This window comes from Musca domestica, unplaced genomic scaffold, assembly GCF_030504385.1.
Source record: "Musca domestica strain aabys unplaced genomic scaffold, Musca_domestica.polishedcontigs.V.1.1 63, whole genome shotgun sequence".
NCBI classification, from domain to species: Eukaryota; Metazoa; Arthropoda; class Insecta; order Diptera; family Muscidae; genus Musca; species Musca domestica.
The window spans coordinates 322,055-344,239 of record NW_026712370.1 but is presented as its reverse complement, the minus strand read 5'-3'; the positions used below and the strand labels follow the sequence as shown (position 1 = coordinate 344,239).

Sequence of the window (22,185 nt, the reverse complement as noted above, 5' to 3'; positions counted from 1 at the left end):
AGTCCTCATGGCCATGTAATGTTTGTTAAACGTCAATCATGTCCCATTTGGGCTGTGTTTTAATGGCAAGCAACTTGGTGTTCCTCCTTCCATTCATTTCCCCATCTTTTTAATGATTTATACCTTGCATTTTGATTCAATTTATGGCACACATGCAACACAACAACTTCAAACTCAATTTTGTCCCTACTAATAAAAACAACAACAACAACTTAGCTAAAAATAGACATTCATATGCTAAATTTACCACTTTAAAGAACATCGCGAGCATACACACACACATACAAACACATTCACGCTAGACAACGCCAGTGCACGGTATAAGGAGGACAACTGCGGCTAGCTGCACAGCTAGAGATTTCCCTTGGCTACGTTGAGGCTCGAACCACGAACGGGCACATTATGATGACAGCTGCCATGATGAATACCTGATGCTTTGGGTTTTCGGAGTTTGGCATATATCAGATAAACAAACAAACAAACATGGTGAGAGATGCAGACAGAGGAAGACACACAGACATGTTGGAACACACATACAACATCTATTTGATCTCGCTCAGTTGTTGTTGGCGTTGCAATGACGTTGCTGTCACACCGTTCCTTGTGGCCCATATGCACTTGTGTGCCCGGAGTTAAGTGTTTGTCTACATGTGCCCATTTTCATTTAAATAGTCTCAGTGTTGCTAAGTGGATTTATCGCTGGAAAGAGTCATATCCACAACGAAAAGACTATCCTCACTGTGCTGCCTTAGCTGCCGTTTGGGGGCCAGGAAAATGTACCTGCAAAAAAAAAAAAAAAACATTCATCCAGTTACAAAAACTAAAACAGGGGGTACAAACTTCAAACGTCCATAATCAACATGGAAATATTCAATTAAGAGCTAGAGAGGAGTAGCAGCACAACAACGACAACATCCACTTCATTATGATCTATTTATGTTGCTTTACTCTTAATTAAAAGGCAAAACTGAAACTACTTGAGAAGAGTCATTTAAGTGCTGTTTCATGTTTGAAGTTGGTGTTTTTTTTTTTTTCTTGCTGAACTCCTATCTAGGGGAACCATAAAGTGTAAAGGGTTCTCGGGGGGATTTAATTTTTTTGATATGGTTTTGTAAAACATTGAAGCTATAATCCGTGTGGGAGAGTAGAGAAAATGTTGTTTTAATCGTTTTTACGTTTATCTAGAAGGGAGTAATCGTTCTCCCACAACTATAGTCCACCTCTCAATATTTCCAAATCGGAGATTGGAGAATACGAAAATCATGAGTTATTACTTTATGAGCGCATATATTATGTAGCTAAAATCAAAAAAAAAAAAAAAACAGTAAAGAAAGTCTTAAAGTCGGGCGACCGACTTTATGATACCCTACACCACTTTGCTAATTTAGTAAAGCTCCACATAACAATTAAAAGTTTTTATGGGAGAATTCAATCATACACGTTATGATTATAATTATAATTTAAATACGCCGAAGCATTTGTATCTTTTAAATTCGGAATTGTATTGCCCATTCGGTGCACAATTAATTTGAAATTGGATAAAGATATATATGGGAGCTATATCCAAATCTGAACCGATCTCGATAAAATTTGGCAAAGATATTTCTGAGCTGTATTTGATATATTTCCATGAATATTGTTGTTACGGAGTGCATATTACGGTTGTGGGTAACAAATATAACAAATCGGATGAATAATATATATGGAAGCTATAGCTATATCTGAACCGATCTTCACCAAATTTGACATACTATCTTGTAGACTCAATTCGGTCGTAAGTGCCAAATTTGGGCATCAAATCATCCAATTTGGGCAAATGTTAGACGTTTGGTGCACAAAGGTAAATCGGACGAAGTTATATATGGGAGCTATATCCAAATCTGAACCGATCTCGATAAAATTTAGCAAATGTATTTCTGAGCTGTATTTGATATATTTCCCCAAATATTGTTGTTACAGAAAGCATATTATGGCTGCGGAGGACAAAAGTAACAAATCGGATGAACAATATATATGGGAGCTATAGCTATATCTGAACCGATTTCGATCAAATTTGGCATACATATTTTCAGGCCTAATTTGGGTGTATATGCAAAATTCCATACAATGTGGACTGATATTACACGTTTGGTGCACAATAAAAGGCAAATCGGACGAAGATATATATGGGAGCTATATCTAAATTTTGACCAATTATTTCCAATTTCAATATGGTTCGTCCTTGGGCCAAACAAATGATCTGTGCAAAATTTCATCTGGATCCGGCAATAAATGCGACATGTACTTTGTTTACAAAAATACATGGACAGACGGACGGACGGACGGACATGCATAAATCGGCTCAGAATGTGATTCTATGCACATCATCAAAAGCAACTATGGGTCTATCTCGTTCCCTTCTGCCTGTTACAAACAAATGCACAAAGACATAATACCCCGACCACCTTGCGGTGTAGGGTATAAAAAAATAATTACTTTGGTAAAAGCCATCAAATTTGATCGAATAAAGATCAAGATAATTTATGTAAGTCAAATGTTGATGGTATCTCATCTAAAAATAGTAAATATTTTGAAGACTTTTAAATGTTATGTAGCAATTTAAAATTTCATATAGCTCTCAATTAAATTTTTAAAATCAATGTCTTATTTCAACCCTATACACAAACAGGATTCTAGCTCTATAGGGTTGCCAATATTCGACGGACCCATGTTTTTTTTTACAAAATCAAAGAAAAAAATAAAAAGTTGGCGGTTGGCAATGTTAATCATTTAATTTGTTCCAAGTAGATTTGTTTACATCAACTTATGAATATGATATCTCTCAAATGGCCGCCTCTGGCGTTGATGACGTATTGTGCCCTTTTCGCTGCATTTTCCATCGTTTTTGCCCAAATTTCGGCCGGAATAGCGGCTATTGCTTCTCGAATGTTGTCCTTGAGCTCTTCTACGGTCCTTGGCTTGATAACGTAAACCTTTGACTTCAAATATTCCCACAAGAAGAAGTCAGGCGGCGTCAAATCGGGCGAACGCGGTGGCCAGTCCAAATCACCACTTTTCGACATCAAACTGCCAGGAAACAAATTCTTCAGAAAATCGATTGTTATGCGACTTGTGTGCGGTGGAGCGCCGTCTTGTTGAAACCAGAACTGCCTCATACGCTTTCGACGAATAATTGGCATCACAATATTGGTCATCATATCGCGATAACGCTCCTGATTGATGGTAACAGCATGGCCAATTTCATTTTGGAAGAAAAACGGGCCTATGATCGTTTTCGCACTACCGCCGCACCAAACTGTGACTTTTTCGTCATGAAGAGGCACTTCTTGAATCTCCTGAGGATTTTCAGTGGCGTAAAAACGGCAATTTTGCTTATTTATGGTCCCATTCAATGTGAAATGGGCTTCATCGGACATGATAATTTTGTTCCAAAATTGCTCGTCATCTTCGGCCATTTCGATGACTCTTTGGGCCCATTCCAATCGACGAGGCTTGTCCGCAGGCAACATTCTTTGCGTCAATTGAATTTTGTACGGGAACAAATACAAATCAATGCGAATAATCCGTTGTAAAGTGGACCGAACCATGCCCAACTGCTGAGAACGGCGTTTTTGGGATGTTCTTGGGGACCTCTCATCACTGGCTCGTACGGCAGCGATATTCTCCACCGATCGCCTTGGTCGACTTTTATATGGCCTCTTTGGATTAGAAAGAGCCTTAGCAGTCGAAAATTTTTCGTATAAACGCTTAATGGTGTTCTTAGAAGGCGCACTTCTCACATTTTTTTTCACATTTGACTTCTTCTGTTGAATGTAAATTTCAACTATTTCAGAGCGCTTGCGTGGCGTGTATTGGTTCATGGTAAAAATCTGCTTGGACTGACGCTTCAAACGCGTTGTGTCATAAGGCGATGTGACATCTCTGTCAAAAGTTATGGCGTTGCCAGATAGGTCCGTCGAATATGGGCAACCCTGTATTCTTTACCCTTCATCTTGGAAAGGAGGGTATATAAACTTTGTCATTCCGTTTGTAACATCCCTAAATATTCGTCGTAGATCACATGAAGTATATATACTCATATTCAGCATAAAATTCTAAGTCGGTTTAATGATGTCCGTCTGTCTGTTACAATCACGATACAGACCAATTTTTTTGACTTTCGAATTACGTTTTATGTCTAGGATGGTTGGTACTGAAAATTAGATATATCGGTCTACGTTTTGGTATAGACACCATATAACGGTACCTTCCGATATTGGGTATTTTGATGATTTCGTAACATTTTTTTCACGGATTCGTCTAAAAATTTGTATTTGTAGATCATAGTGGGTTCTAGCTTCGGTTTCAAAACATTGTATGTATAGGTCCACGTTCAGTATTTTGATGATTTTGCAAAATTTTTAAACAAATTTGTCCAAAAATTAGTATTTGTAGTTCATAATGGGTTCTAAATCCGGTGGCAGAACATTGAATATTTAGGTCCACGTTTTTCTATAACGCACATATAACGATACCCACCGAAATTCGGTATTTTTGTATTCCTAATCAAATTTACCGCGAAATTGTTTTAGATTCGGTATTTAAGAAGATTTGGTAGATGACAATCCTTGAAGTTTAAAATTGTCTATAGAGGTTCCCGGCCGAACTTAATGTTTTTTTTATACCTTCCACCATAGTTTGTCATTCCGTTTGTAACACTTCGAAATCACTCTAGCTTCCGAACGAAATGAAGTAGGTTGATAAAATTTGACTCAAATGTGTATTTTGTCTGCAGGACTTTTGGTATTGAAAATGGGTAACGTAGGTCCACGCCTTCGTATAGCCCAAATATAATGGTACCTCATTTTTTCGGTAGTTTGATGATTTTAGTGACATTATTCACGGGAATTGTTTCAAATTACGTATTTAGAGTTCGCAATGGGAACTACAGCCTATGACAGAAATTGTCTGTGCAGGTCCACGTCTTCGTATAGCCCCAATATCTCCCTATATTCGGTATTTTGATGATTTTAGCTACATTATTCACCGATTTTTTTATTCTATTTACGACAAAAGTTGCGTATGCAGGTCCACGTCGTCGTTTAGACCCAAATATGGCTACTTTCGGTATTTTGAAGATTTTTACAGAATTTTTAATAAATTTTATTTTTTGTTTTTCATTGCCAAAATCGTTCCAAATGGTGGAGGGTATTTAAAGATCGGGCCGGCCGAACTTACAGCTTTTTTATTTGTTTTACTTCTTTACATATTTTACAAGTTGTACACTTATACCACACTCGGTGCTTTTTATTCAAACTCAGTACCATTTGTTAATCATATCCCTCCAAAAAATCAATTTTAGTACAATGCGGTATCATTCTGTACCTCTTAGTACACGTTGCAACTTTGAAGCACGAACATTGAATAGTCCACTTTTTTCTCACCTCTGTATTAAAATTTATTCAACATTAATTATACCCTACACCATAAGGTGGTCAGGGTATTATGTCTTTGTGCATTTGTTTGTAACAGACAAAAGGAAACGAGATAGACCCATAGCTGCATAGAATCACTTTCCTAGTTGATTTATGCATGTCAATCCGTCTGTCCGTCCGTCCGTCTGTCCATGTATTTTTGTGAACAAAATGCAGGTAGCATTTATTATTCGATTGAGATGAAATTTTCCAAACAACATTTGTTTGGCCAAGGGATGAACCCTATTGAAATTGGAGATAATCGGTAAAAATTTAGATATAGCTCCCATATATATCTTCGTCCGATTTGCGTTTATTGTGCACCAAACGTGTAATATCAGCCGGAATAGTATGGAATTTTGCACATGCAACCAAATTCGGCCTGAAAATAAGTATGCCAAATTTGATCGAAATCGGTTCAGATATAAATATAGCTCCCATATATATTGTTCATCCGATTGGTTATTTTTGTCCTCCGCAGCCGTAATATGCACTCTGTAACAACAATATTTGGGGATATATATCAAATGCAGCTCAGAAATACCTTTGCTAAATTTTATCGAGATCGGTTCAGATTTGGATATAGCTCCCTGTATAACTTCGTCCGATTTACATTTTATTGTGCACCAAACGTCTAATATTTGTCCAAATGGGATGGAATTTGGCACATACGACCGAATTGAGTCTAGAAGGTAGTATGCCAAATTTGGTGAAGATCGGTTCAGATATAGCTATAGCTCCAATATATATTGTTCATCCGATTTGTTGTATTTGTTACCCACAGCCGTAATATGCACTCCGTAACAACAATATTCATGGAAATATATCAAATACAGCTCAGAAATATCTTTGCCAAATTTTTTCGAGATCGGTTCAGATTTGGGTATAGCTCTCATATATATCTTTATCTGATTTCAAATTAATTTTGCACCAAATTAAAAAGATACAAATGTTTCGGCATATTTAGTCCTTTGAATTTTAAATTATAGTTATAATCATAGGGTGTATGATCGCATTCTCCCATAAAAACTTTAGATAAATCTTCAGATTAGGAAAGCTTTCTCCCCATGGATCTAGTGCAGCTTCAAGAGGAGTTTTAGGCAAACTTCTAGCCCAAGAACACTTCTCTCTACGGCCCGAACTGAGCGAACTTCTCTTCTCTGGCTCCTTCGGCAATCCCAATCTATATAGATAATATCACGCCCAAAAGTGGGTTGGTATTTTATGGAAGAAATTCGAAGAAATAAATAAATATTACATAGCCTGATAACCGCACTCCTCTTCTTCTTCTTAACATTATTTTTATAGCAAAGTTCACATTTCACCCCTCCCTCCCTGCTCGTACTATTTAAATAACTATCACATCAAAGCCCAGGGCAATCCTCAAATCTTCTGCAATCCTCAAATCTTCAAGGAACACCATTGGCCTCCAACCAATTCCAACGAAGCTAAAAATCCAAAATAATTAAAGAGAATTCTCGCAAATCAAAACATCAGCCATATATCCTTGACTCTTCTTTGGAACCTCTGTGAAAACATTTAACCAGCAGGATCAAATCAATTCGCATCCAAAAATCTGCCAAAAGGCAAATTGCAATTATGAGTAATTTGTCATGTTTCAATCAAACCCAACAAAGGTCAGTGACTTCAAATTGTGGCCACGCCACCATCCTTAGTCATTAATATTTCAACTCGAATAACAGATGTCATATCCTCGACGACGTCGATGATGGTGATGACGATGATTAATGTTGTTGTCGTTGTGTGTGTTATGGCAGTTAAATTAAATAGCAAATGCACAAACACAAGGCAAAACAACAACAACAACAAATAAATGAGCAAAAATTAAATATAATTGCAATTTTATAAAATAAATAATAGTTGCGGCATGTCGGTGGGTGTGAGGCATGGCATTGTATGAGCAATTGAAAAACAACAATACTAGCAAAACAAAATAAAGCAAAAAACAAATACACCACTTGTATTATTTATCAAAAGTTATTAAACAAACAAAATTGATGGAAGGACGGAAGGAAACGGAAACTAATACTACTGCAGAGCAGCGAGATTGTGTGTGTCAAACGTGTGTGGGTGCGGGCGTACATACCGACAGAAATTCAATAAATATGGGAGAGCCTTGTATGTGTGTGCGATCACGACCATTTATTTGTATAGAAGCTTTAACTAAGAACACCACAAAACAGCAACGGATGTGTCATGAAGCAAAACAAAAAAAAGCGCAACAGTCAGTTTTCCGTTTGCCCAATCCCCTCTAGTTTTTTTCCATCAATATGGGAAAGTTGTGCTGCCAATGGCCAAAGGAATATCATCCCATGGCAGCAATAAAGGAAATTGTGGTGCTTGCTTGTTCGAAAAAAAATCAAACAAACAGAGACTACTCGTGTCGTTGTTCACTTAAATGTCTAGGAATCGTACAGGAGCGATTAAACCACGATTGTTCTGCCAGCATGGCCTTTTTGAAAAGCATGCAGGTAGATTGAGGTGAAAATCAACATGAGTCAAAAAATAGGTCTGTATCTTCAAAATGTTGGTCGAAGTAACTTCAGACGTGAATATGTACAGGGTTGCCCATATTCGACGGACCCATCTGGCAACGCCATAACTTTTGACAGCGATGTCACATCGTTTAATGACATACCGCGTTTGAAGCGTCAGACCAAGCAGATTTTGACCATGAACCAATACACGCCACGCGAGCGCTCTGAAATAGTTGAAATTTACATTCAAAAGAAGAAGTCAATTGTGAAAAAATGTGAGAAGTGCGCCTTCTAAGAACACCATTAAGCGTTTATACGAAAAATTTTCGACTGGTAAGGCTCTTTCTAATCCGAAGAGGCCATATAAAAGTCGACCAAGGCGATCGGCCGAGAATATCGCTGCCGTAGAGCCAGTGTTGAGAGGTCCCCAAGAACAGCAGTTGGGAATGGCTCGGTCCACTTTACAACGGATTATTCGCATTGATTTGCATTTGTTCCCGTACAAAATTCAATTGACGCAAAGAATGTTGCCTGCGGACAAGCCTCGTCGATTGGAATGGGCCCAACCCTGTATATATGAAAAAACTCTTTATATTTGGCTGGAAAACCACAAGTGGCTATCGTTAGAGCACTCCAGCTTTTAAATGAAAATAAATATTTGCCTTTGTGTCTCGTACCATCGCTCGTTACCGTGATACTGGTAGCGTAGCACGACGTCAAGCAAGTGCATGGAAGAAAACAGCAACATCAGCAGAAATGGTTCTAAAAGTAAAGAAGCGACTTTATGGAAACCCGCGTCGCAGTGGCCGAAAAATGGCTCGTGATCTGAACATATCCGAATATTCCATTTGGCAAATATTAAAAAATGAGATCGGGGTACAGCCATTGAAATTCCAAAAAGTGCAAGAACTCACACCGCAACAGAAAGAAAATGGACTCAAAAGAGCTAAAGAGTTGCTTCTCTTGGTCGAAAGTGGTGAACTGCCGAATTGGATTTTCTCCGATGAGAAAATAGTCGTTGTCCAGCAGTTTGTAAACAAACAAGTAAAAAAGAAATATTAAGTTCGGCCGGGCCAAACTTTTAATATCCTCCACCTTAGGGTAAAAGAAACATTGCAAAAACCATTAAAATGCCGACTGTTGCGAGGTACCGTTATATGGGGGCTACACCAAAACGTGGGCCTATAATTACAATATTTCCCACACGAACTAGGACCCATTATGACCCACAAATACCAATTTTTTGACAAAGCAGTGAAAAAATGTGGCAAAAACCATCAAAATACCGAATATCGGGAGGTACCGTTATATGGGGGCTATACCAAATCATGGACCTACACATGTAATGTTTCGCCAACGGAGCTGGAAACCATTATGACCCACAAATACCAATTTTTAGACAAATCCGTGAAAAAATGTGGCAAAAAAATAAAATACCGAATATCAGGGCTATACCACAACGTGGACCTATACATGCCGTGTTTTGCCACACGCTCAGGGACGCGTTATGACCTACAAATACCAATTTTCAGACATATCCGTGAAAAAATGTGGCATTAATCATCAAAATACCGAATTTTGGGAGGTACCGACGACCGTGGCATTAGAATAAATGCCGAATATTATCGCGAAAACATTCTGGAGGGTGTATAAAAGCCTTGGACACTCAAACATTTTGGCCGCAGACTTTGGACATTCCAACAGGCCTCAGCACCATCACACTCAGCACGTGCCACTCAAGAATGATTACGAAATGAGGTTCCTCGCTTCATTTCCAGCGCACAATGGCCACCAAAATCTCCGGATACCAAATCTTTGGACTATTGTGTCTGGAGTATTTTCGAAAGCAAGGTTGGCACTAAAAAATATCAAAGTGTCGATCACCTCAAGCAAGCATTTCGCGGAGAATGGGTCAAAATACCGCACAACAACATTAGGGCAGTGTAAGACGGTTTCATTGGCCTTGAAGGCCATAATTCGTCTCAAAGGTGACCAATTCGAACAAATCTAAGCTTATTCTAAAATGTGATGCTATTTCCGAAATTTTTTGCTTTCATTCAATAAATTTAAAAAAAATGTAAAAATGGACTATTGTGTCTGGAGTATTTTCGAAAGCAAGGTTGGCACTAAAAAATATCAAAGTGTCGATCACCTCAAGCAAGCATTTCGCGGAGAATGGGTCAAAATACCGCACAACAACATTAGGGCAGTGTAAGACGGTTTCATTGGCCTTGAAGGCCATAATTCGTCTCAAAGGTGACCAATTCGAACAAATCTAAGCTTATTCTAAAATGTGATGCTATTTCCGAAATTTTTTGCTTTCATTCAATAAATTTAAAAAAAATGTAAAAATTATGGCTTTTGATTTTGTTGCAGTTTTTTAATCTCACCCTGTATATCTGTATTCTAAAAAATATTCTTCAAATTATCTCCTTTGTAGATTTTAATGTTTCGAAACAATTCTTATATTTCATGCTTTTGTGCCTTTAATATTCCTAAAAAATAGTCTTAAAATGCGGAAATTTTTTATTCTCAAAATGTATGTCTTTGTGGTCCTATAGATCTTAAAAAGTTATCCTAAAATCTACGCCTTTGTCTGTTGGCTCTAACAATCCTGTTCAAAAATATTTTTAAAATTCACTACTATTTTTAAAATTCACTACTATTTTTAAAATTCACACTAGTAATTGAGAATATATTCTTAACATCCATATATAAAAATTTCTTCCTGTAATCCACGACTTGTATGACCTTGAAAAAATATTCTTAAAAATCTCAGTTGGGCATTCCGATAGTTCTTCTTTAAATCTACGCGTTAGTCCTGTGAAATTATTCTCAAATTCCACGTTTCTTGGACTTCAATAGAAAAAAGTTTCTAGAAATGAATAATTTTGTGATTCTTATAATCCTTGAAAACTATTTAATAGTTAATGGTACTCTTAGGCTGTAGAAAAATAAGTTTAAAAATCCAGTTTTATAGATCCTATAATTTCAGTTCACGTACCTTAACCTTTAAAATTTTTAATTTAATAGACCTCTGATAGTCCTTAAAATAGTTCGTAAAATAAAATAGTATGGCTCTGATATTCCTTAACTATCATAGAGAACAATTCTAAATTTTACGCTCATGTTGCTACCTTCTCTCTCTCACTGTCTCTCTCTTCGTTTTTAAAGAATATCCTTAAAACGCAATTGTTATTCTTTTCGTCGATAATAAGTTATTGAAAAAATACCATCGTGTGGCTTCGAAAAATAATCATAAAAATCTACTTTCGTAATTCTATTAGTCCACGAAATAAAGTTCTGAGAAAATGCAAGTTTTATATGCTGCTTTTATTCCTTGAAAAAATTCTAAAAATCAACTTTTCTTGGTCTAATGGAAAAAATATAATTAATTTCCCAAGAATCCTCAAGGCCCTAGTAAGGCCTCTTCTCACACTATGGGAGATGAACTTATAATTGTTGCTAAGCGTGAAGCCTCTGTGGGCATTTTTGTTGTTTTTCTCTTTTTTTTTCTTGTTGTCCACTTTACTGAGAATTCATAAAAAGAAATTGAAAAGGAAGCCTCCCATGGACGCTGCTGACATTACTTTGGTTATGATTATTAAATTTTTTATCTTGTTTTATTAAATTCATGTCTTGCAATGACAAAGCACTGGCCACCAGGATGCCAAGGACCAAAGTTAAAGGAGCAAGCAAACAGCAATAAATGCTAGTTTATAAGTATATCACCTTTGGCATTGTACTACACCTAGTCATAATCAGTAATGAAATAAAACTAATATCCGTTGCCTTTTTTTACACAATGTTTCAGATCCTTACATTCTTCTGTCCTTCCTTGCCTTACTTTAATTCCTGTTTACCGATTTATTATCAATTTGATTTCTTATTATTATGTTTTCTCTTCTCTCTTTTTTTACAGTTCCTGCACGTCTGGTCTGGGCAGCAGTGGGCAAAAGTGTCGATTTGCCGTGCGATCTAACACCGCCAGCGCACGATTCTGTAAAACTATTGCTGTGGTTCAAGGATACAACAGGAATTCCACTCTACACGTAAGTTGTGACAAAATCATAACTGTTTTTTTTTTAATAAAATTATATATTGTAAGCTACCAACCGGTCTTGCCATACTTATGTTCGATTTATGTTACTGCCAGAGCAAAGTTGTCTTCTTTTTTTTGTGCCTTTGGTTTCTATCTCAGTTTCGCTTCGACTTTTGCCTTGTGGGCAATGCTTGACTATTTTTATTGTTAATGCCTTCATAATCGTAAATGTAATAAATTTTAAAAGGAAATTGATTTTTCACTAGCCGCTATGGCGTTGTCGAGTTCCAGGCAATTCCCACTACCGCTAGCTGGGAAATGTTGTGAAAAGCTGTTTGAGATGGGCCAGCACGAGAACCCCTCACACATACCCACATTTTCACTTAAATGTGTTTAAAGTTTATACCTTAGTCCTTTTGTACCAAACGCCCTGTATACTTATATCCTTTTTAATGTCGAGAATGGCAAACTATATTTACGTGGTTTTTAACATCCACTTAAGAATCATTCGTGTTGTCTGCGGTAAATGTTGGCAACTGGCAATGCCAGTTAATAAGCAGGACAGTGGGTAGGCAAGGATGTGAAATTTTGTATAAATAAGATTTAAAAAGAATAATGGGGAAATCTGATTTGGTATAGTGACATAATCAAAATGAAAAATATCGTTTGTATCTCAGAAACTCCTTAAAAATAGTCCAAGATAATGCAGGAAAAATTTTGCTTTTGTAACTTTGTGTTTACTGGAAAAAATATTATTAAAACCATTTATAGCACTGAAAGTCCTTACTGGAAAAAAATTCTCTTTTATGACCATGAAAGTCCTTGAAAACTATTCTTCGCAGTAATGGCCCTGAAAGCCATTTGTATAATATTCTTAAAATTTGCCACTTTAAGTCTATTAAATGTGTTCTTAAAATTTGCCACTTTATGGCTCTGAAAGTCCTTCAATTCAATTCACCAATTTATGGATATGAAAGCCCTTGAAAAATCTACGCCTTTCGGGCCACCATATTTTAAAACTCAACGACTTTGTGGCACAAATTGTCCTGGTCTCTCGGGCCACCAAAAGTCCTGTAAGAAATATTTTAAAAATCCACGCCTTCCGGGCCACCAAAAGTCCAGGAAGGAATATTTTAAAAATATACGACTTTGTGGCTCCAATTGTCCTGGCATCTCGGGCCACCAATTGTCCTAAAAAATATTTAAAAAATCCACGCATTTCGGACCACCAAAAGACCTGAAAGGTAAATTTTAAAAATCTACGACTTTGTGGCTCCAATTGTCCTAAAAAAATATTTTAAAAATCCACGCATTTCGGACAAACAAAAGTCCTGGAAGGTATATTTTAAAAATCTATGACTTTGTGGCTCCAATTGTCCTAAAAAAATATTTTAAAAATCCATGCCTTTCGGGCTAGCAGAAGTCCTGGAAAAAAGTATTTTTAAAATCCACTCCTTCGTGGTTCTTATTGTCCTGAAAAAAAAAAAAAAAAACGTTTATATGGTCATTAAAAAAATATTTTAAAAATCCACGCCTTTCGGGCTAGCAAAAGTCCTGGAAAAAAGTATTTTAAAAATCCACTCCTTCGTGGCTCTTATTGTCCTGAAAAAAAAAAAAAAAACGTTTAAATGGTCATTAAAAAAATATTTTAAAAATCCACGCCTTTCGGGCTAGCAAAAGTCCTGTAAAAAGTATTTTAAAAATCCACACCTTCGTGGCTCTTATTGTCCTGAAAAAAACGTTTAAATGGTCATTAAACAAATATTTTAAAAATCCACGCCTTTTGGGCTAGCAAAAGTCCTGGAAAAAAGTATTTTAAAAATCCACTCCTTCGTGGCTCCTATTGTCCTGAAAAAAAAAAAAAACATTAAAATGGTCATTGAAAAAATATTTTAAAAATTCACACCGTTGTGGCTCTAATAGTCCTGGGAAAAATATTTAAAAAAGTTTTAAAATATATTTAAAAATTCACGCCGTTGTGGCTCTAATAGTCCTGGGAAAAATATTAAAAAAGTCTTAAAATATATTTAAAAAATCCACGCCTTTCGGACAGCTAAAGTCCGGGAAAAAATATTTTTAAATACACTCATATGTGGCTCTAATAGTTATGGAAAAAAATAGAAAGTCCAGGAAAAAAATTTTAAAATCAACGCTTTTGTCGTTCTAATAGTTCTAGGAAAATATTTTAAAAGTCCTAAAAAATATTTTAAAAATCCACGCCTTTGTCGTTCTAATAGTTCTAGGAAAATATTTTAAAAGTCCTAAAAATATTTTAAAAATCCACGCCTTTGTGGCTCTAATAGTCCTGGGAAAAATATTTAAAAAGTCCTAAAAAATATTTTAAAAATTCACGCCTTTGTGGTTCTAAAAGTCCGGGAAAAATATTCAAAAGGCCCTGGAAAAAAATATTTTAAAAATCCACGCCTTTATGGCTCTAATAGTCCTGGGGTAAATACTTAAAAGGACCTGGAAAAAATACTTTAGAAATTCACGCCCTTGTGGCTCTAATAGTCCTGGGAAAAATATTTTAAAAGTCCTAAAAAATATTTCAAAAATCCACGCCTTTGTGGCTCTAATAATCCTGGAAAAAAACATTTAAATGGTCATTAAAAAAAAATATATATTTCAAAAATCTACGCCTTTGTGGCTCTAATAATCCTGGAAAAAAACATTTAAATGGTCATTAAAAAAAAATATTTCAAAAATCCACGCCTTTGTGGCTCTAATAATCCTGGAAAAAAACATTTAAATGGTCATTGAAAAAATATTTAAAAAATCCACGCCTTTGTGGCTCTAATAGTCCTGGAAAAAACATTTCAATGGTCATTGAAAAAATATTTTAAAAATCCACGCCTTTATGGCTCTAATAGTCCTGGAAAAAACATTTAAATGGACATTGAAAAAATATTTTAAAAATCCACGCCTTTGTGGCTCTAATAGTCCTGGAAAAAAATATTTAAATGGTCATTGAAAAAAAAAAAAAAATTAAAAATCCACGCCTTTGTGGCTCTAATAGTCCTGGGAAAAAATATTTAAATGGTCATTGAAAAAAAATTAAAAATCCACGCCTTTGTGGCTCTAATAGTCCTGGAAAAAAATTTAATTGGTCATTGAAAAAAAAAAAAAAAATTAAAAATCCACGCCTTTGTGGCTCTAATAGTCCTGGGAAAAAATATTTAAATGTTCATTGAAAAATATTTTAAAAATCCACGCCTTTATGGCTCTAATAGTCCTGGAAAAAATATTTAAATGGTCATTGAAAAAAAAAATTAAAAATCCACGCCTTTGTGGCTCTAGTAGTCCTGGAAAAAAATATTTAAATGGTCATTGAAAAAAAAAAAAAATTAAAAATCCACGCCTTTGTGGCTCTAATAGTCCTGGGAAAAAATATTTAAATGGTCATTGAAAAAAAAAAAAATTAAAAATCCACGCCTTTGTGGCTCTAATAGTCCTGGGAAAAATATTTAAAAAGTCCTAAATATATTTAAAAAATCCACGCCTTTCGGCCAGCTAAAGTCCGGGAAAAAATATTTTAAAAATTCACGCCTTTGTGGTTCTAAAAGTCCTGGAAAAAATGTTTAAAAAGTCCTTGAAAAAATATCTTAAAAATCCACTCCTTTGTGGCTCAAATAGTCCTGGAAAAAATACTTAAAACGACCTGGAAAAATACTTAAAACGACCTGGAAATATATTTAAAAAATCCACGCCTTTGTCGCTCTAATAGTCCTGGAAAAGTATTTTAAAAATCCCCGCTCTGACAGCTTTTAAAGTCCTAGCAAAAATATTCTTAAAATCCTCGTGGTTCTAATAGCCCTGGCAAAATATTCCCCAAATCCACATTGTTTGTAATAGTTCATCCCTCCCTCTTTCTTTTCACACCCATACACTGCATCCATCTTTTCCCATCTTCACCCATCTGGAAACCATTTAATCCTCTGTCGACAAATGGCACTGTTAAACACTTCAAAAAGATTTAGAATCTCTTGGTCTAATTTAAATAGTTCATCCGTTGTATTTATTTTTAGCACACCTGTCACTGTACAGCTAAGAAGCCCAGCAGGTGTACTCTGGGATGTCTACTGCAATTCGATAGATACGTGCACGCCTAACATGCGACCACCCACAATGGTAGCTACCTTCCACTGCCACCAAACTTTTGCAATAATTGGTGGTGGCGGTGTGTGTGTATGTGCGCCAGTTTCTTCGCCTTTCTTCCTTCCAATTTTTGCCGTATTCCCTTTTTCCCATTGTCGTTTACCTCATGTTGTTTTCGGATTACGTGAATTCCATTTTCGACAGCAAAAAAAAAATCCCAGCTACTTTTCATCGTCCATGTTGACAATTTGTACTGAAGACTCTTTTGCGGACTTACTCGGTTTGTGGCCAGTTTTAGAGAGAATGCTTTGTTGTCCATCGTTTGTGAAAGTTCCTTTTTTGGTTTTTCATTCCTGCCATGGTCTAACTGACTTCATTGACTGGCTAACTTTGGCAACAGTGTTGGCTGTTCACTCCTTGCCACGGTTACTTTCTTACTGGGGTTTACTTTCGTGTTTTCGTCTTGAATTTATTACATTTTGTGGCTTAAGGCAATCGACGTGGTAGTAGTCGTCGTTGTCGTCGTCATCATCGTTTTGCTAGCTAGCCAACCAGCCAGCAATCAAATCTGTTTCTTATCGTATCGTTACTGTTCCATGTCCTGCGATATCTGTTTGCAGACTTATTACAAATTTATTATTTTCTTTTTCACTACAACGACAACAACTTGTGTTGCTGTAAATTATGTTTGATAATTGCTGGGGAACGAAAGTAAGATATATTCGCCTGAAGGGAAACTTCCGTTTTCCTGATGTTTGTAAACGGAAATTGCATCATAACTAGGTCGAAAAGGCCACAACGTATTTCTTTTGGTTCAGCTACAGGTGTTGCGATTAGAGTTGAATGTATGTGTGTGTGTGCATCTTATAAGTGATGTCGTTTATTAAATATAATGTCGTCTGCGATTTCTTCATATAAGCGCCATTTGAAAAGACTTTGGTCCACCGAAGACATTTCGATATGAAAAACCGTTATGAGAGTCCTTAGACAGGTATGAGTAAAAGCTCTATTATTGTCGCTATATAATAATTTCAGACCTAGCAAGGCATATACAGGGTGAAATGAAAAAACTGCAACCAACTTCAGACTACTGTCATTTAGAAACCACTCGTCCGACAACTGTTACAATTATTCCAGTGACAGCTCATTATATTGTTTACAAGCGAACAAAAGCATTTTGTTGAGAATTTTCCGGAAAAAAAGTTATTCGTGATGGAACTTAAGCGTGATAGTGTGATTTCTTTACATTTGCCTGGAAAACAACAAGTGGCTATCGTTAGAGCACTCCAGCATTTAAATGCGAATAAGTATTTTGTGTCTCGTATTATCGCTCGTTACAGTGATACTGGTAGCCTAGCCCTACGTCAAGGAAATGGACGGAAGAAAACAGCAACATCAGCAGAAATGGTTCGAAACGTCAAGAAGCGACTTGATCGAAAACCGCGTCTCGGTGGCCGAAAAGTGGCTCGTGATCTGAACATATCGCAATATGCCATTCGGCAAATATTGAAATCTGAGATCGGGGTAGAACCATTGAAATTCCAAAAAATACCAGAACTTACACCGCAACAGAAAAAAATAGCCTCAAAAGAGCTAAAGAGTTCCTTCGCTTGGCCGAAAGTGGTGAACTACCGAATTTGGTTTTCGCACTCAGCACGCGCCACTCAAGAATTGTTAGAAAATGAGGTTGCTCGCTTCATTTCCAGCGCACGTCCACCAATGTCCACCAAAAATCTCTGTATACCAATCCGTTGGAGTATTTTGGAAAGCAAGGTTGGCACTAAGAAATACCAAAGGGTCGATCACCTCAAGCAAGCGCTTCGCCGGGAATGGGCCTAAATATCGAAGAGCAACATTCGGGCAGCGTGTGACGGTTTCATTGGCCAATTGAAGGCCATATTTCGTGCCAATGGTGACCAATTCGAACAAATCTAAGCTTATTCTAAAATTTGATGCTATTTCCGACATTTTTTACTTTCATTCATTAAAATTAAAAAAAAAAAAATGAAAATTATGGCGTTTGACTTTGTTGGAGTTTTTTTTTTTTTGTATATTCTTGATCATTATAAAATTCTATGTCGATTTAGCGATGTCCATCCGTCTGTGGAAATCACTCTAGCTTCCGAAAGAAATGAAGTAGATTGTTACAATTTTACTTAACTGTATATTATGTCTGCCGGACTTTTGGTATTGAAAATGGGCCATGTAGGTCCACGTTTTGGTATAGCCCCCATATAATGGTTTCTCCTTATTTTCGGTATACCGGTGATTAAAAGACATTATTCATTGCTTCAATTTTGGTATTTAAAGTTCGTAATTGATATTACAGCCTATGACAAAAACTTTGCTGTGCAGGTCCACATCTTCAAATAGCTCTCATATAAGTGTACCTCCCGATATCCGGTACTTTTATTGTTTTAGCGACATTATTCAACGGAATCTTTTCAAATTTGGTATTTGAATTTCGTAATGGATACAACAATCTATGACAAAAAATTGTCTGTGCAGGTCCACTTCTTCGTATAGCCCCCTTATAATGGTACCTCCCTATATTCGCTATTTTAATGATTTTAGCTACATTATTCAATGATTTTTTTCAAGTTTCGCATTTGAATATTGTAATGGCTTATGAAAAAAGTTGCGTATGGAGGTCCACGTCGTCGTATAGACCCTAATATAACGGCTACATTCGGTATTTTTAATATTTTTTAAACGGATTTAATTTTTTATACCCTACACCACATAGTGGTAAGGGTATTATGTCCTTGTGCATTTGTTTGTAACATGGGGAAGGAAGCGAGATAGACCCATAGTTACTTTTGAGAATCACTTTCTGAGTTGATTTATACATGTCAGTCCGTCAGTCCGTCCGTCCGTCCGTCCGTCCGTCCGTCCGTCTGTCCATATATTCTTGTGAACAAAATGCAGGTCGCATTTATTATCCGATTGAGATGAAATTTTCCAAACAACATTTGTTTGGCCCAAGGACGAACCCTATTGAAATTGGAGATAATCGGTAAAAATGTAGATATAGCTCCCATGTATATCTTCGTCCGATTTGCTTTTAATTGTGCACCAAACGTGTAATATTAGCTTGAATAGAATGGACTTTTCCACATACTACCAGATTAGGCCTGAAAATTAGTATGCCAAATTTGATCGAAATCGGTTCAGATATAGCTATAGCTCCCATATATATTGTTCATCTGATTTGTTATATTTGTCCTCCGCAGCCGTAATATGCACTATGAAACCACAATATTTGGGGAAATATATCAAATGCAGCTCAGAAATACCTTTGCAAAATTTTATCGAGATCGGTTCAGATTTGGATATAGCTCCCATATATAACTTCGTTCGATTTACCTTTTATTGTACACCAAACTAATAATATTTGCCCAAATGGGATGGAATTTGGAACATACGACCGAATTGAGTCTAGAAGATAGTATGTCAAATTTGGTGAAGATCGGTTCAGATATAGCTATAGTTCCTATATATATTGTTCATCCGATTTTTAATTTTTGTCCTCAGCAACCGTAATATGCACTCTGTAACAACAATATTTGGGGAAATATATCAAATACAGCTCAGAAATGTCTTTGCCAAATTTTATCGAGATCGGTTCAAATTTGGATATAGCTCCCATATATATCTTTATCTGATTTAAAGATAATTTTGCACCAAATGTGCAATACAAGTCCGAATTTAAAAGATACAAATGCTTCGGCATATTTTGGTCAGTCGAACTTTAAATTATAATTATTATCATAGCGTGTATGATTGAATTTTCCCATAAAAACTTTTAATTGTTAGGTGGATCTCTACTAAATTAGCAAAGTGGTGTAGGGTATCAAAAAGTCGGCCCCGCCCAACTTTTGGACTTTCTTTACTAGTTTTAATATTTCAACAGAATTCTTAACGGACTTAATTTTTTTTTTTGAAAATTTCCAAATACGTTCCAACTGGTGGAGGGTATTCAAAGATCGACCCGGCCGAACTTACAGCTTTTTACACAAAGATTTCTAGTCCTCTTTGTTCGCTAAATATCATGACACGATATTTTGTACCATTTTGTACTCTTGGTACTTTATAAGTTGAGTTTTCAAAATCTCGTCCTCATTTAGCGGTTCTCTTTCACAACACACAAATTTGTCGGTTTCGTATTTTCACATTAGAAAAATTGCCAACCCCAGCCATTCAGCACTTTCAAAAGTCTTGTTCGAATTTAATTTTCTATATTAACCAATTTTATTTCCGATTAATTCCAAGAAGAGAATTTTGTGAAGAAATTAAGGATACTGCTATGGGTTACAAAGTAGTGTGCAGCCTCCTCTTACCAATTTTCGTGTGGCCCATTTTTTCTGTCCTCAGGCCATTTTAGGTCCTTGACTTTTTGTGCTGAAACATTTTGTTATTGCCTTCGCCCTTTTCACAATACCGGCAAACGTTTCGTGACACAATTTGTTGTGTTACCGTTACAGTTATCTTCGTGATATTTATGGGCAAATGCGATTTATGTTGAAGTTTTTATTTCACCTTTGTTATGGACTTATGATATATGGCGACAAAACACGTACCTGTTGCCGCCCGAGTTTTTAACTGCCAAACTGCTAAAAGTGGCAACATGTTGTTGGATGTTTGAGTGTTGTTGCGATGTTTCCGCAAGTTGCATGCGACGGATGATACGACAACGTGGCTCATTAAAACTGCAAAAAAAAGCACACAGAAACAGAAACTTTATTTAATTAACGGCTATTAGCAAAAAGGTAGTTATTTGGAATTTAAACACTTGATATGAAGAGCAAAACAGAGAGGGGAAAAGAGACACGTTCATGTATTTTCCAACCTCCAGGAACCTGGTGCAAATTAATTTCCCACCTCTTTGCGGGTAAGGTGGCTGGTGGCTGGGGGCATGTGATGTGTGTGTGGGCCTGGAAACGACTTTATGGCCCCTAGACCACTGAGTGAGTTGTGGCAGGCGTTCTTTTAGGCCATGCAATATTAAAAACATTTAACAGCCAATATTTGCTCTCATGTTTGAAAGGAGTAGCATGGCAAAAAAAAAAAAAACGCCAACTTTACGTGTCGCTGTTTTCACCCGGGCAAACTTACCATCAACGAGCTGCATACATATTGGTGTGCGCTGCATTTTTTTAAATTTCATTTTGGCAATTGCCGCTAAATGAAATGGATAAGACCCAGTAATTGTTGCTGCTGTTGTTGCAAATATATGTGTTTGTGCATTTTTTTTTGTCGTTTTTTGGGTGGTTTTGTTACCAGTTTGGTTTTGGAAACATTAGCAGTTTAATAATATGCTGCCATAAGAAAAACACGACATAAACATTAATTTGCAAAAGAGCAACAAGGACACGAGAGAACGGCAAGAGTGAACCGTAAAAAAACCAAAAAAGAGAATATATGATCAAACCAAAAAGTGGGAACTGAAAACAGAAAACCAAACCCCCAACTAAACTGAAGGAGGAGTTAAACAACGTTCAAGTGTTTATCATCAAAACTGCTGCAACGATACAAATTGCTGTAATTTATTGTTGAAAACACGCACGCCAACAAAAAAGCAGGACACTAACCGCCACTACTAGCGCGTGGCGATGTTAATATTTATGTTCCATTTGTTTGCTCTGTTTCATTTTTTCTGGTGTGTTAGCGATAAAGATAAAAAGGTTTTAAAATGGGCGATATATTTTAACATAAAAAAATGTTATTTATTGATCGCGGATATTAAGGACATTTTTGAATGAAAATAGTTAATAAGCATATTCTATGGGGTGGCAGTATTTCCAGCATAAACCATCTTAATGTAATGTGAAAAACCTACATTTTCATTATAAATAGGTTGAAAATAATGGGTTATTTCACAAAAAAAGTGCAAAGAAAAATATATAATATCCTATTCTATACACAAAACCAAGTAAGGTAATGGCAGCACAATTACAGGGTTGCCCATATTCGACGGACGCATGTTTTTTTTTTTTTTAAATCAAAGAAAAAAATAAAAACATTCGTTGCGTCAATTGAGTTTTGTACGGGAACAAATGCAAATCAATGCGAATAATCCGTTGTAAAGTGGACCGAG

At 36.2% G+C, this 22,185-nt stretch overlaps 1 protein-coding gene across 9 annotated transcripts in view; it reads left to right on the top strand.

Moving 5' to 3' along the window:
• Positions 1-22,185, top strand: part of LOC109612281 (uncharacterized) — a 518,415-nt gene that overhangs the window by 310,818 nt on the left and 185,412 nt on the right. For all 9 annotated transcript variants that reach the window (XM_059129591.1, XM_059129597.1, XM_059129594.1 and 6 more), the window contains exon 4: positions 11,874-12,003. In XM_059129591.1, coding sequence (XP_058985574.1) covers positions 11,874-12,003 — 130 coding nt within the window. The remainder of the gene's footprint in view (positions 1-11,873; positions 12,004-22,185) is intronic.